Below are 14,516 nucleotides of genomic sequence, written 5' to 3' on the forward strand. Positions count from 1 at the left end.
GCTCGTGTCTGCCTCACAGCAAATACACCAGTTTTGTCTACTTCAGCCCCAGCTCCTGACAAAACTAGGGAGCAAAACTGGGTAAGATAGTAAATTATATCACACTACCTAACATCTCCTCAGCCCTGGTTATATATAAATGGATGCAATTTTCTCTGTTATTCCTCCCACTTTAGAATACTTTGGTTTGTCTGAAGATCTATATTAGTGTGTCTATACACAAATAAGTGTATGTGTGACAAGATTTTTTTGTTTATTTTGAAATTTCCAGTCATGTTGATCTTTTAGCAGCAGGCATTTAGACTCAGCCCTCATGAAAAAGAATATCTCATGCCTCCTTAAGCCTCCTCTTACTAAAAAGCAGCTTTATTATTTTTGGAGGTTTCTCTTGTGAAAGGCCATGATCATACAAGGAGATGCATTTTCAGCTAGCACAGCGAGTTTTGATTTAAAGGCAAAATCTATTAAGTTGATGTTGCATTCAGTAGAATCACTTGGAGGGAATGGACTTGGATGAAGATTTGTATGACCGATTTTCAGATACAGACTCAGATACAACTATATTAATTATAACACTCCTGGGCAAGCGATAGCAACTTACCCAGGAGGAGTAAGTAGGGAGGGGTTCTAGCATGCCATCATGTCAGACACGAGGCAGTGAGCACATAAACTAAAATGTGAGTCATCAGATGGTCAAAATCAAATAATCAGAAAAAGTTCATAAGCAGGACCCCTGTAGGGGTCTATATGGAAAGATGACAGACACCTCCTTTGGAGAGGCAGACCACCACTTCCAGACATGGGAGCAGAAGGGAGTTGTAGCCTTTTTTTTCAGACAAGGAAAAAAAAAAACAGAAGTGGAAGTCACTGGCCCCAATTCTCAAAGGTGGTTAAAGTATTTCAACAAAGTTTTTGGACGTAAGAGTATCAAACAGCTCTGAGAATCTAGACCACAGTGCCTTCCTGGCAAGAAACAATTTTTTAATAGGAGACAAAAGATTCACTACAAAATTGTATTTTAATAGAGTCTAAAGAAATGCAGCGTGAGACTTTATACTTATACTTTTGTATAATATAGAAGATATATTCTGTAGCTTTAAAAAGAATAAACAAGTGGGGGGAAAGTAGTAACAGCAGTGAGATGAGGCAGGTACATCTGCAGCTTGATCTAAGAAGGCATTTCATTAAAAAAGACAGACACAAGATTTGTATTTCTAGTACAAAATTTTAAACCATCTGTTTAAAAAATCTGTTGGAAATGCAGATACTTAGAAAAGTTGTTTGTGCACTAATGAAAGATTATACAAGTGTCTAGAATAGGGATACTGCAATTCTTCAAGGAGCAGGTAAGCTTGACTCTAAAGACTGCTTTTGTTACAGGAAAAGGCATGTTTTCAAATTGCTAAAGGAAAGATATAAAGGGTTTTAACAGGACAACAGAAAAATCAGAATAGCAATACTGATCAGGAAGAAAATGAAAGCTTTTTGAAAGTGAATGACTAGACAATATTAGAGGCTGTTAATTAATATTCCTTTCCCAGGTGTGTGAATGAATGCCAATGTCTTCATGGTGATTTACCTAGAACATCTTACCTCTGCAGCACAGAAAATGTTTCTCCCAACCTAATATTCATTAGAGAGCAGGCTGGGCTATCACAGATTCATCATCTTCTGCAGTAATGCTTCCGCCAGTTCAGATGGAAACACCACAGAGTAAGGCAGCTATACACGTTGCATGAACAACAGCCACAGCAATTACTGAGTCATCTGCACTTTTGATTTTGGAAGTTACCTTGTGAGCAAAGCTGCAAATTCCAAATCCCACCTGCTGCACTACTGCTTTGGCTACATGTTTGAAATCCATCTGAAATACAGTTATTTTCCTCCTTCTTAAAGATTTTATTCCTAGGCAAGCCAAGAGCTCAGAGGAACCTGACTAGTGGTTAGAAATCTGTACATAGGTATTGCTCTAATTTGATGAAGATACATTTTCAATTTGTAATGAAGTCATTTGTGTGAAGCTTAAGACTGTATGTGATCGAATGGTGCATGTGGAAATGGAAACAAGGCATTCCTTGAAATGCTGTAAGAGGAAATTGATACAGAGGTCCTTGAAATATTGTAAAAAGAAAATGTGTGCACAGGTTACAGGAGTCACAGACCAGCCTCTGCAAAGTGGGGAATAAACTCACCATCACATCTATATAATGTCTTACCAAGGAACAGTCATATTCTGCAGAAATGTATTAGCATGATTTTAATTCATAATCAAATTGCAAGGTGAGAATTTTCCTCTAGGGTATAGCAGAGGAAAAAAAACAAGATACAAACAAAACATTAGTGAATGCACAGCAATTGCACTAATACATAACTGTCAAGGCATCTTTACCAGAAGGCAGGATACAAAGTGTTCACATTTAGGTTATTTAATTAGAACAAGTAATGGTTATAATCATTAGAATAATATTATTTTCCATGGGTGCTTAAATGAGTTCCTTGAAGATCCCCTGCATCATCTTCCAAGAAAAAAAATACAAGCTCTCCAGCTCCAAATGCACAGATTCTTAAAACCAGGATGTATATACCACATCCTACCCTTCTCCAGTAATGGGACTGGCAGTCTCTAGTGAAGATGACATCTGTGAGCAAATGTGACAAGGAGACAAGCAACACAAGAAATACAGCTAAGTCATGAAAAGAAACCAAACAACCAGCCTAGCTGCTCTGTGATTAGAAAACATGTTCCTTCTTCCTACTGACCCGTCTACTTTCCCTTCCACCCAGACCCACGGGATGCTGCGATGTGAAGATACACGCACATGCTTACGTTTCTGTTTCTACAGTTTCATTATGTTACAGGACCTGTAGGCATGTCCTGTTAGCACAGTAAAAAGGCACCAAATAACTTTCAGGTATAACGGAACCGATGGCAACCTGGAGAATACAAGCCACATGCACAAGAGGGACAGTTTTCAAGCTGTCAGAGGCACGGTGAAGGTCATTGTACCATACAGGAATTTCTTTCATCAGACAAGCAACCAAATATGCTTTCCTGAAAAATCCTTAGAAAGTTATTTCCTGATGTTTTAGAAGCTGCTCAAGAGATGAAAAACTCACATTTTCAACTCCCAAACTTTCTGTCTTCATTGTATGTGAAGTCACTTCTATGACACATCCAAGGTCCCAATTATGCCACTCAAAATGAGTACTCAACTCTGAGTAAGGTGAACTCAAAATCTTAACATGTAAGATAAAGAGGTAAAGAAAACTGCTACAAGATGTAGCCAGGAGTGAGTCACTAAGGCTAAAGATATTAAAGTGGAAACCAGAGTAATGTTCAAGTTCAGAGGGTCTGGAAAGAAACACAAATTAAGACCAATCTCACTGTTTGCCCTTTCAGTTTGGTAAGGTTGTTTCATCTGTGATATAGGCTGTAGGAAAAAAATTGAGTTCAGCTAGCCAAAAAACACTGACAGCAACAGAAAACTCAGACTGTGCGTTACATGAGCCTGCTTGATCTGCACAGAAACAGAGGTCCTTGAGAAAATGGAGATTTCTATTCATTCCTGAGGAAATGATGAAAGTCAGGACAAAGCTGGGAAGTGCAGCATAGAAGGAGCAGGGCACCAGAACAGCATCTGGAAAGGCTGATTTAGTTTCCCATAGTTGGCATAACCACAGCAGGTTTGGTAACGGTGGCATCTTCCTCTTTCCATTGAGAAATGATAGTTTTCAGCTGTGTGTAGAACTGCACTCCCTGGAGGAAAGGAGATGCACAGATCAGATGTTTGGCCTTACATATTCTTCAGGTCTGCAGTAGTGGTGTATCAAACAGTTTTTACTTTATCTACAGATGGTTGAATTTTCCTCTGGGAACAATTCCTGTCAGCCTGTTCCTTTTACCAGTTCCCCAAAGATTCTGTCCTGTGAGAAAGCCTGCTACTTAGTTCTTGCTCCATTCTCAAATCTCCTAAAAAAAGTCTTTTTATCTTTAAAGGAAAAAAAAAAAAAAGAAATCGGCTATTGTAACATGCATTATAGTGGCTGTGATTGCTGGTTGGTTTTCAGTTTCCTGACTGAGACAGCTTCAAAGTCTCCTTACTAACGAGTTCTGATGACCATCTCCCCATGGCCATTTATAATGTGATTTATCATGATTCAACTCAACGGAGCACTGAATCAGTAAGTTACCTGCTTGCCATAGAAATTGGTGTCCCCTCTGAAAGAAGCACGAGAGCCAGTGAAAGAGAACATGGGTAGAGGTACCGGGATTGGAACGTTGACACCCACCTAAACCAAAGGAAAGCTGCCATATTAATCACAAGCAGCAGATTGCAGAGCACCCTCCCAAGTGCGACCGCATGTTTCCTTGAATCTGAGGCTGGGTACTGTTGGCTCAGTAGTCAGTGATTACTCACTACAGCGGGATGGCTACCCACTGTAAATGGTGAGTATTAACAGCAACAATTCTAGCTTGAACATACCTGCCCCACATCCACTAAATGAGAATATTTCCGAGCTGTGGCTCCATTGGTGGTGAAGATTGCAGTTCCATTTCCATAGGGGTTATTGTTCACCATCTCAATGGCATCATCCAAAGTGTCTGCTTCCAGAACCACTAAGACAGGCCCAAAGATTTCCTCCTTGTAGCAAGTCATGTTTGGCTGCCAAGACAAACAGCAGAAAAAGCAGCTTGTATATAGGATATAATAAACAGGCTGTAATAAAAATATCCTAGTAAACAGGATATAATAAACACACATGCTGCTAATGCTCAGGATATTCCTAGGATCACCCATCATACTGCATTGCCACAGGCCATCCTTCGGTCCTCCTTGCCATCTATTCAGTCCACTTTTCATCTCCAGTGCACTTTCTGCTCTTACTGCCTAACATCACTTACAGGTCTACTCTGACCAAGGATGATTAAGACCAGGATTAAATCAGCATAGTTTACTTCAGTTCTTATTGACAAAGTGACTAGAAACTGCTATCCTTTCCAACTCAGTGTCCAGGATTTATGCCTGGTAATTAGCAATGTCTGACAAACACAAGAACACCAGTTGAAGAGTACTTTAATCACTAACAGCTAATACAGCAAACTATAAAACATGCATTTGACAAGTGATAAGTTTAACATGGCTTACCATATTATTAACCACTGTATAAGAAAACGAAGAAATGAAGACACACAGAATCTCAGTGAAACTTTTACTTTTGAATATCCAACAATATTTATGACATCACAGAGAAGTATTTTAAGATGTTTAATGAAAATAAGGAAAAATTCTGAGATAGATGAAAAGCATGAATTATATAATAGCATAATATCAATAAAAACCTAAGAATACAAAGTACAATAGCAGAATTATCAAGATTGGTTTGCCATCATGGAATCACTCACCAGAAGGCCCACGAGGAACTGAATACTTAAGTATTAAGGAAATCATACCAGCTAATTGCATGAACCTAAAAGTATGTCTTTAGGTATGAAGACTCATGTGGATGTGTACCTGGTGAAGAATATTCCTCCATAGAAGTGTCCATCTGTTGCACACTATGCATTATATTGAGAGGCTGACTCAACAAAGTTGTGAATATATTCAACAACAAAGAGATTTTGTACCTTATCATATATTATTCTCATCAGGATTTCCACAAATACTTGTTTCTGCAAGTCCTTAAATTGCAAACTGCAGAAACATGTAACGGAGGAAGGAAAACTGCAGGTTTGGCTGTTCATCATACTCTTCCTTAGGCATCTGCTGCTGGCCATTACTACAGACAGTACACTACGCTCAATGGACATTTAGTTCAACACAGTACAGACTGCCCAGATCTTCCTTTAATTGGCTGCAATTCATTCAAATTAAGATCATTAACCTCCTTCAGAGTATGTCGTGCTACTGCAAATTCTTTTATTACCTACACAACAACATTACAATGATCACTTCATTGGAATTGTGTGAGGGGAGACTGATTATTGATTATTGACTGATTTGGGTAACCCATTTTTCAGCTGACCTGCAACATACACTATCAAGCACTGGTTTTGGTCATCTTACCTTGACATTGGCAAGGATTGTTGGCCCAACAAAATTGCCATTTTCATAGCCCTTCACTTTGATATTACGTCCATCCAGAAGAAGGCTGGCACCTTCTTTTACTCCTTTCTCAATCAGATGGCAAACCCGTTCCTTAGCTTGGGGACTGATTAGAGGCCCTAGATCTGCTCCAGGCTGGTCTCCTGTGAAGAGGAAGACATGCCAAGTTTTTAACCCTGACAGCTTCCTCTTCACAGGCATCATGGAGATAACTACACTGGCAGGAAAAATCTGAAAATCCTGATGTTTCTGAGACACAGAACAAAGATTTGAGACATTAATGAATAGGAGCATAGCCTGCAACTCTCATAATCAAGAAATAAGAGAAACTGTAAGCACAAGCATAGTTTTAGATCACTGCGAGGCCAAAATTCAACAACAAATTCTTCTCAGAAAGGAAGCTTTTCCCCTTTGCAGGACTTTATTGAACATAAAGAGAAGTAATTCTCCTAGAACTAATAACAGTCTAGTTTTTCCAAAATACTTTTTTCCATTTTTCCTTTTTATTAGAAGCTTACTAAAACTGGAAGGATCTCTAAGTGAGGTTGCTATATAAATGGTAGGTTTGAGTTAAACATAGGTCATAACCTCAAAGCTCCAGTTAAAACAAGACCAGTCTTGTAAACTGCAACACAGTCATACTGCCAAGCCTTCCTACATATTGCTAACTCCAGGTCTGGAGCTGTGTTTCCCAATGCAGATAATCTGCTAGCTCCTTCCCCTACACATCAAACCTATGGTGCCAGTAGCTCCAAGGGACATGCCATAGCATGGCAGATACACCAACCTAAAAAGCTACAGTTGTACAGAAGTGAAGTACCTTGTAAGAAATTACCAGAGTCTGTACCTGCATTTACACGAAGATTTTTTGCTCTGTCCACAAGCTCTGGCAGCCATTTCTGAGCTTCTCCCACTAGAATTGCTGTAGACAGGGCCATGCAGCGTTGGCCAGCTGCTCCAAAAGCAGCTCCAACCAGCTGGTTCAAGGTGTTCTCTTTATTGGCATCAGGCATCACCACACCATGGTTCTTGGCTCCCTGGAATATAATACATACACACACAGTCTCCCATTATTAACCACCCCAGCTCACTTCTTCTCTAGCTCTCTGGCAGTATCTTCATATAGTAGCCATGACTCTGCTACCAACAGGCTGGCAAGAAAGGCAGCCTCATCACTTAACTACCAGTAGCAAAGTCTGCTTCTGCTGCTGAGCGACGTGGTCTCTAACATTCACAGGAGACAGAGGCAGTCTATGTGCTGAAGCGTGCTCCATTCAGAGGCATTACCATGTTGGCCTGGACTCTCTTGCCATTCCGGGATCCTCTCTCATAGATGTACTCGCCAGCCTGATTAGATCCCACAAAGCTGATTGCTCTGATATCCGGATGGTCACAAATGAAATTCACAGCTTCAAATAGGAAATAATACATTATAACTGTGGTGCACAAATGCTTTCCTCTGCTCCCATCCCCACAGTGCTAAATCTATATATCTTTCTTCTTATTTAAATTTTTGCCTCTGTGTTCCCTACATCCGAGTTCCCCCACTGCCTGTCTGTGCATCTCTTCACTAATTTCTTGGCACAGGTACTCCTGCTTCAGTCCTCACACTTGGCTCTCTGCTATCTCTTCAAGCTTTGGGCATCTCCCCAGGAGCCTGAGTGATGCCGAAGCCAAGTTACTGTTGGCTATTTGTATCCTCATATTCTGAAGCTGCTTGTGTGCTGTAAAAAATACCATGTTAGGAGCTAGAATACTGGCATCCACTGTATATTCAGTGAGGCACTTAATTCTTTAGGCTTCCTTGGGAAAACAGGATGATTTATCTTCTTATTTCAGCTGGAGCTTAGGTCACTAAATAGAATTTGAGCACTTACATGCCTTGAGAACTCTCATCCCAGCCCCCAAAATTTTGTCTTGAAAGATCTGGTGTAAGATGGCAGAGATCTCCCAGTCAACTCCCCCCACCTCCATCAAGAGGGCTGAAGCAACTGTCCAAACCTATCTAACAGCAGCATCAGACTCTCCAAACAGTATCTCCACTGAACATACACCACAACACTTCCACACTCCAGCCATCTCTAAGAAGGGCTATTATTACCTTCATGTTGTCCATGGATGATATTCAGGGTCCCATCGGGGGCACCAGCATCCTGAAACAGCTTGGCAAGGAACATAAGTGCTCCTGGTACACGCTCAGATGGTTTCATCAAGAAGGTGTTTCCACAAACCATAGCCATGGGGAACATCCAAAGAGGAATCATGGCTGGGAAGTTAAACGGAGCGATTCCAGCACACACACCCAGGGGCAGACGGTAGGTGTAAGTGTCCATGTCTTTAGTGATGGAGGGCATGGTCTCTCCCAGTATGAGGGATGTCACACTGCAAGCATGTTCAACCACCTCTGCAGCAGAAAGGGCAATACGCCACTGGATGATCTGTTAACAATTAGTCCCCGAACTCCCTTTTCACCACTGCCTTGACCCATGTTTGTCTTCCAGCCTCTTTTCCCACAGCTTACAACTCACTGTGCTCCAGCAAACCCCTTTGCTCTGCCAAGCACCGTGAGCTCATTGTGAATGGATTCTCTCGAGAATGTTAGATGTCACTGCGATAGGAGCACAGACACAACAGCCCCAATAAAAGCAGCACAGGTTTTGTTATTATTGTACCACCTGGGACTCGACCTTAGACATCTGAGCACAAGTGAAAAGTTCTTATCCGTTTACAGCAATTTGTAGTCACTCCTAGGAAAAGGAAGGATCTAACAACTTGGGAGTGATTTAAAGAAACTCTAAGAAACTTTTTAGGTTAGAGTTACAATTGCCCCTTTTTTTTCAGTAGGAGTTTATGAAGGGACCTGCATGTACAGACTCCCAGAGCCATCAGTTACTCAGGAGACTTCCTCCCTTCCTATGGGTTCTCAAACCCCTTTTTTTAACAGGAGGAGCTAGAAGCTTACGGAGGCCTCGGAACACATCTCCCTCAGCATCAGCCAGGGTCTTCCCTTGCTCAAAGGTGATGAGTTTTGAAATTTCTTTCTGAAAATGGAAAACACGAAGTTTATGAACATTAGAAAAGTGCCTGCCCATGAAACAGGGTGCAGGGATAAGACAGTTTAACAGAGAGTTGAACATTACAATGAGCAGACTGAGCAGAACCTGGAAAAGCCTACACTGTCTGATTTGCTCCTTGTAGACAAGAAGCCAATAATCTGCACAGGTGACATTTTAGAAAAAACAACCATGGGCTGGCTTGTACTCCACACCTTTCAGGTGTCACACCACAGACACACCAAAAAAGCAATCAAGGAAATCCAAAGACATAGTAACATTCTTCTCCCACTTGTCTTTAGCAACTGGCACATTCTCATCACGGCTGAAAGTTCCTCTTGTGGTTTTTTGGTAAAGGGAGAAATGCAGAATAATTTTCCCTAAGAAGCACTGCCTCTCCATCCCCATTTGATGAAGAGTGCTTTGCTACCCCTCTTCATGACAGTGTCTCAGTTGGCTCCTCAAACAACACCTCATCAAGAACTCTGTAAACCCGGAGTCTCTCAATTAAATTCCTAAAGTCAACTGCAGTGCATTCAGCAACAGCCATCACACACAGCCGTGGTGTCTCACCAGATTGTCTTTGATGAGTTGTTGATAACGCAGGAAGATTTGCTGGCGACTCAAAACAGATGTTTCTGACCAGTTCCAAAAAGCCTTTTTGCAAGAAGCCACAGCTGCCTCCATCTCACTGGCTGTGGCTTTTGGTACACGGCCAACCACTTCATTTGTGGCCTGAAGGAAAAAACCAAACTGTATCAAAACTCAACCTTTTCCATCTGTCCCTGCCAACCGTTCAATGGTCCTTTCACACCACAAACCTAATATCCTTGTTCTACAAGGAGCTGTACTTCTGAGGGGAGAGCACAAAAGAATCTCCCTCCTTAGTGCACACAAAAGGTCTGGGCTACAACTGGAAGTTCCAAAAACCTCCACTCTACGCAGCTCATATTAGGCACCCAGAAGGCTGCAAGTGCTGATTTCCAAGCTGGAGTTAAAGAGACTTGCCTATCTTGAAGCTTTAGAGCATATAAGGCAAAGGTTTCTGTGGCCTGTGGTCTTTTCCCTCTGCACTATCTTGACTCATCTGCTGTCCCTCTTGTGCATTAAATGAGGCAAGGTTCCTTTGGAAAAAGTACATGACTCTGAAATTGACACTGATGTTAGTTCACCTAGACCACATTACCAACATTTTTACAAGCAACCTTAGTTCTACAGTATTTTAACTTTAAAAGCTTGTCTTTGCCAGTTTAACCTTCTTCTAATGCACTTCTAGATACTGAGTCTGCTTTGACATGACAAAACCATCAGATACATCACTGAGAAACTACTCAAAACAAGAAAATTAAACAAGAACATTGATTGCCACATTAGGGACCAAATAAACTTCCGTGAACATGGCTTGCTGTTCTGATCACTTCCACAAAGTAAATCAGAATGAGGCTTTACAGAGAAGAGTTTTAGAAACTGCTGACCAAAATACCTTGTAGGGGAGTCAGAAGGGTCAGAACTCTGAGGGCAATCTCATTTCCATTTGTCTTTGGTGGAGGACTCAGACAAGTGCTACTAATCTAAGATTATTTTGCACTGCATAGCATCCAACCTCTAAATTCACTGTGAATATTGTGGCTCACAGACAAAAGGTCTCTGGAAGAACAGGAGCTTCAGCTATCAGGATTTTTTACCTTGGTCTGAGAGTGAAATTAGTCTCTACCAGGACTTCACATTCAGCTGGCATCAAATCACACCCAGCTGATTTCACATACTGGGTGAAAGAAACCCTTCAGAAATTTGACATACTGATCACAGAACCTTTCTATGAGCAAGGAGAGTATAACCTTCCTTTCCAGAGATCAGGGTTTTACTACACAGGAGATAAAGGAGGTCATCACTTTCCTAAAACTGGCATTTCACATAAAAAGGAAATGGAGAAACAATTACACAGTGCTAAAGTCATCTTAAGCTCCAAGTCTAAACCTTTCTCAAGAAATAAATGTACTTTCCCCTTTTGACAAATGCTTGAACAGAGGCACAGACCTTTGTTGGACAGTGATTACTAATATATAAGCTGAGACCATTTCACTTACCGGGTTGTGGATATCAATCCATTCAGTGGTTTTGGACTCAACAAACTTCCCATCAATGAAGAGTTTCGTTGTTGGCTGTGGAGGACAAACACTGGACAGTGAGTGACCTTTGTCTCAAGGTGCCTAAATACCAGTGTGCCTTATTACATGCAAGCCTTCATCATTTACCGCTATGCTGCCCACTAGAGCCTAGATCCAGTATTTACAGCAAGACCCAACTGCTTAGGCTGAAATTTTTCATGCTCTGTCTCTTTTTCTATTTTACACCAAAATGGCCAAAATTATTTCTAAAAGCAGTTATAGAAAAAATACATTGCTATGATTATGTTCAGAACTATTTCAATCTACTTAATCACTCAATGTTTACCGAGTTAAAAAACTGAAAAATCACAATTCATAAATGTTCGGAAGAAACCATTAATAATTCACCTTGTGAGAATTCCACATACCCAGTGCACACTGTACTATGTGTTTCCTTTCCATCAAGCCACTAAGTAGGGTCATCTCTCCACCTCAGAGCTACAGGCATAAAATTGGACCTTCCCCACTCCCCACTCAGTCCTGCAACTAAGAGCAAGGAATCTGCTGAGTTCACAGACTGGCCTGGCAGGCAGCACAGAAAACAGAACTTTCCAACACAGGTGCAGAGGAGAGAAAAAGAAAGTTTGAAATAAGGAGTTCAGGTAAATGTAGGGCACAAGGAAGAGCAGAAGTAGAAGCTGTAACTAGCACTGGGTAGGCAACAAAACTTTATCATGAAGGAAAACAGATTAGGACTGTATAAATTAAGAAACTAGAGACTAGGAGTTGATATTGGGAGGTGAGAACTAGGAGAAAGTAAGAGCCAGTTAATCATGCCACAAAACAGTGGCTTGGGATGAACAGATACGAGGAAAGGGAAACGGATCTGCTGTGTGAAGAACAGAAATGGGACAGATCAACACAACTGGGATATAAACTCAAATATATCAGAAAAGTGTGAATAAATCAGGATGTGAGAGGGAGATGAGGACTGAGATGCTATTCAAGGGTAACGAAGGGAAAGAGATCAGAGGAAGAATCAGGAATGTAAATGGCACTGGCTGGACAAGTAATGACAGTGAAAAGTGGATGAGAGTGAAAAATGTGGACAGCAATGAAAGTTGGGACAAACTGAGAAAGCCTGGAGATGAGAAAGCTAGGATGAGAAATGTAAAGTAAGACTTTTAATGGACAAGCAAGCCCTAGTGATTTGGGAGGTAACACCAGCAGTGAATCATAAATAAGAACTTGTTGATGATTATGTAGCTGGAGTTACACTTGGGAAAGAAAGGGAGAAGTCTGTGCCTACAAAAACACAATCCCCTCTAGATGCTGGAAGAAAGTACAGGAAATCTGAGTCCTTGACTGTAAGTCTCCTGACTGTAAGAAAAGGTCTTTTAGTGCTGGTCTAAAGAAGGACAAACTCTCACTGTTATCAGTCACTCCATTAGCCCAAGTGCCATTTATCTGCAGTGGACCTACACGTGCTTTACGACCCACATGGACTTCAGTGCAATGGAATTTGTTTTTTTTCAAATTCCTTAAAAGGGATATCTAGAAAATTGCACATGCAAAGGAAAACTATTTTAAGCAAGCTAGGAAATGCTGAACTAAGATTGACTGTACTTTTTCCATAAGCTCACCACTTTTTTTCCTGTAGAGAATGAGCCTGCTATAGGAACAAGGACTGTAGTGAAGCAGACTATTCAGAGAATCGTGATTTAGCTGTTCATAACTTGGAGAGTGTATAGCCATGGATACCAGAAGAAAAAAGGTACTACAACAGTTAAAGTTGGTCGATACTGCCCAAAGGAAATCAGATCCTCTCTTTGCCATAAATACAGGCAGTCCACACAGCTTGAAACAATCTTTTTTCACACATCATCATTAGTCATATATTATATATTCATTTTTGCTGATCTTACTGAAGAGATACGATACACGGTAAAAGAAATCTAAAAGTCGGGAAAAAAAATTGGCCGGTGTATATGCAGCACAATGCGTGATACTTAAGGAACATGGAGAAAACAAACGGGGACGCGATTAAGGGGTACCTGCTGAGCCAGGCAGAGCTCGCTACAAGAAGCCATGGGAGGCTGTTCCCTGCGCGGCTGCACCGCGGCCCGCGGAGGGAGCTGCCCAAGAGGGCACCGCTTAGCTCCGGAGGCAAACAAGTCTGACACTTAACTCTTTTCCTTCCCCCCTGCTGAACGAGGGGACCCTCCGTACCCCGGCGGTCCCACGCGTTTGTTTCAGAAATACCAACCCGGAGCCACGGGGAGGGGAAGGGCGCTGAGCTGAGCCGAGCTGGCAGCAACGACCTCACAAGAGAAGAGTTGAGGAAAGTCTTCGGCCGGCTGCGGAGGGCAGCGCCGGCGCCCAGGGCTTTCCCGCGCCCTCCCCCCGCCCGCGGCCTCTCCCTCAGCCCGGGCGGCGCCGCCCTCCAGACCCCGCGGCCTCCCCCGCCCGCTGGCTCCGCTCCGCGGGACGGGCACTCACCACCGAGGAGGAGAAGGAGGCGGCGGCTGAGGCGATCCAGGGGGCACCGGCTCTCCACGGTAGCTGGGCAGGAGGGGAAGCACAGACAGACCGGCCCGGTTCCTCAGGGTTCCCGACCGCCCCCGGTCCCCACCCGCGTGTCCGCCTGGCACCCTCCCAACCCCCGCCGCGGCACCATCGGTTATTCCCCTCCCGCTCGGGACCGCCCCACCCTCGCGGCCCCGGGGCCAGGTGGGCCGCGACCCCCCTCCGCCGCCCGAGCCGCGGGAGCCGCCGCCTCACCCTCAGCGCCGCGCGCCGCCGCCCTCCCCAGGCGCCGCGCGCCGCCGCCGCCGCCGCCATCCCAGCCGAGGGTCGCTGCGGCGCGGCCCCCGACGGCGCCCCTCGCCCCGCCCCCGCGCGCTCATTGGCCCTCAGCGCACCGGCCTCTCCCGCTCCGCGCCCCGCCGGCGGGGCCCTCGCGGCCCACAGCCAATCGCCGCCAGCAAGGCCGCCGCCCCGCCCCGCCCCCCGTGCCGGGCCCTGGATTGGACGCGAGAGCCAAAGCCGCCCACTGGCCGTCACAGCCCGGATTGGCCGCGCGCCGCCTTGCGGCGACGCCCCCTGGCGGTGGCGGAGAGAGCGACACGTGCAGTTCGGGGGCGGCTTTGTCCGCTCCCCTCGGGCTCGGCCGCGGTCACGTGCGGGGGGGTGTCCCGCGCGTAGCGGTGGCGTGTCACGTGGGCGGGCAAGATGGCGGCTCCTGCGGACGG

General features: G+C 43.8%; 2 protein-coding genes across 3 annotated transcripts in view; one reads left to right on the forward strand and one right to left on the reverse strand.

Annotated features, from left to right (window-relative positions):
- Window positions 1-2,242: 2,242 nt before the first annotated feature.
- On the reverse strand, window positions 2,243-14,134 carry ALDH6A1 (aldehyde dehydrogenase 6 family member A1). Its single transcript, XM_074909926.1, has 12 exons — window positions 14,047-14,134; window positions 13,765-13,827; window positions 11,245-11,319; window positions 9,731-9,892; window positions 9,067-9,145; window positions 8,206-8,508; window positions 7,392-7,513; window positions 6,952-7,141; window positions 6,066-6,247; window positions 4,485-4,664; window positions 4,192-4,290; window positions 2,243-3,757 (listed from the first exon to the last, which is right to left on the reverse strand). The coding sequence occupies exons 1-12, from the start codon at window positions 14,104-14,106 to the stop codon at window positions 3,653-3,655; spliced, it is 1,620 nt and encodes a 539-aa protein (XP_074766027.1). The 5' UTR covers window positions 14,107-14,134; the 3' UTR covers window positions 2,243-3,652.
- A 246-nt stretch (window positions 14,135-14,380) lies between these two features.
- LIN52 (lin-52 DREAM MuvB core complex component) overlaps window positions 14,381-14,516 on the forward strand; it is a 52,361-nt gene continuing 52,225 nt past the window's right edge. Inside the window, exon 1 of one of the 2 annotated variants that reach the window (XM_074909937.1) lies at window positions 14,381-14,515. In XM_074909937.1, coding sequence (XP_074766038.1) covers window positions 14,497-14,515 — 19 coding nt within the window. In that variant the 5' untranslated portion in view covers window positions 14,381-14,496. The remainder of the gene's footprint in view (window position 14,516) is intronic. The other variant, XM_074909938.1, reaches the window with a different exon arrangement.

This window comes from Athene noctua, chromosome 6, assembly GCF_965140245.1.
Source record: "Athene noctua chromosome 6, bAthNoc1.hap1.1, whole genome shotgun sequence".
NCBI lineage: Eukaryota > Metazoa > Chordata > Aves > Strigiformes > Strigidae > Athene > Athene noctua.

Excerpts from the sequence above, each read along its gene's own strand:
- ALDH6A1 (XM_074909926.1), bottom strand. The coding sequence starts at position 14,106 with ATGGCGGCGGCGGCGGCGGCGCGCGGCGCCTGGGGAGGGCGGCGGCGC. Across the intron at positions 13,828-14,046 it reads GGCGGCGCGCGGCGCTGAGG|CTACCGTGGAGAGCCGGTGC; the intron begins GTGAGGCGGCGG and ends CCTCCTGCCCAG. Across the intron at positions 4,291-4,484 it reads ATTTAGTGGATGTGGGGCAG|GTGGGTGTCAACGTTCCAAT; the intron begins GTATGTTCAAGC and ends CCTTTGGTTTAG.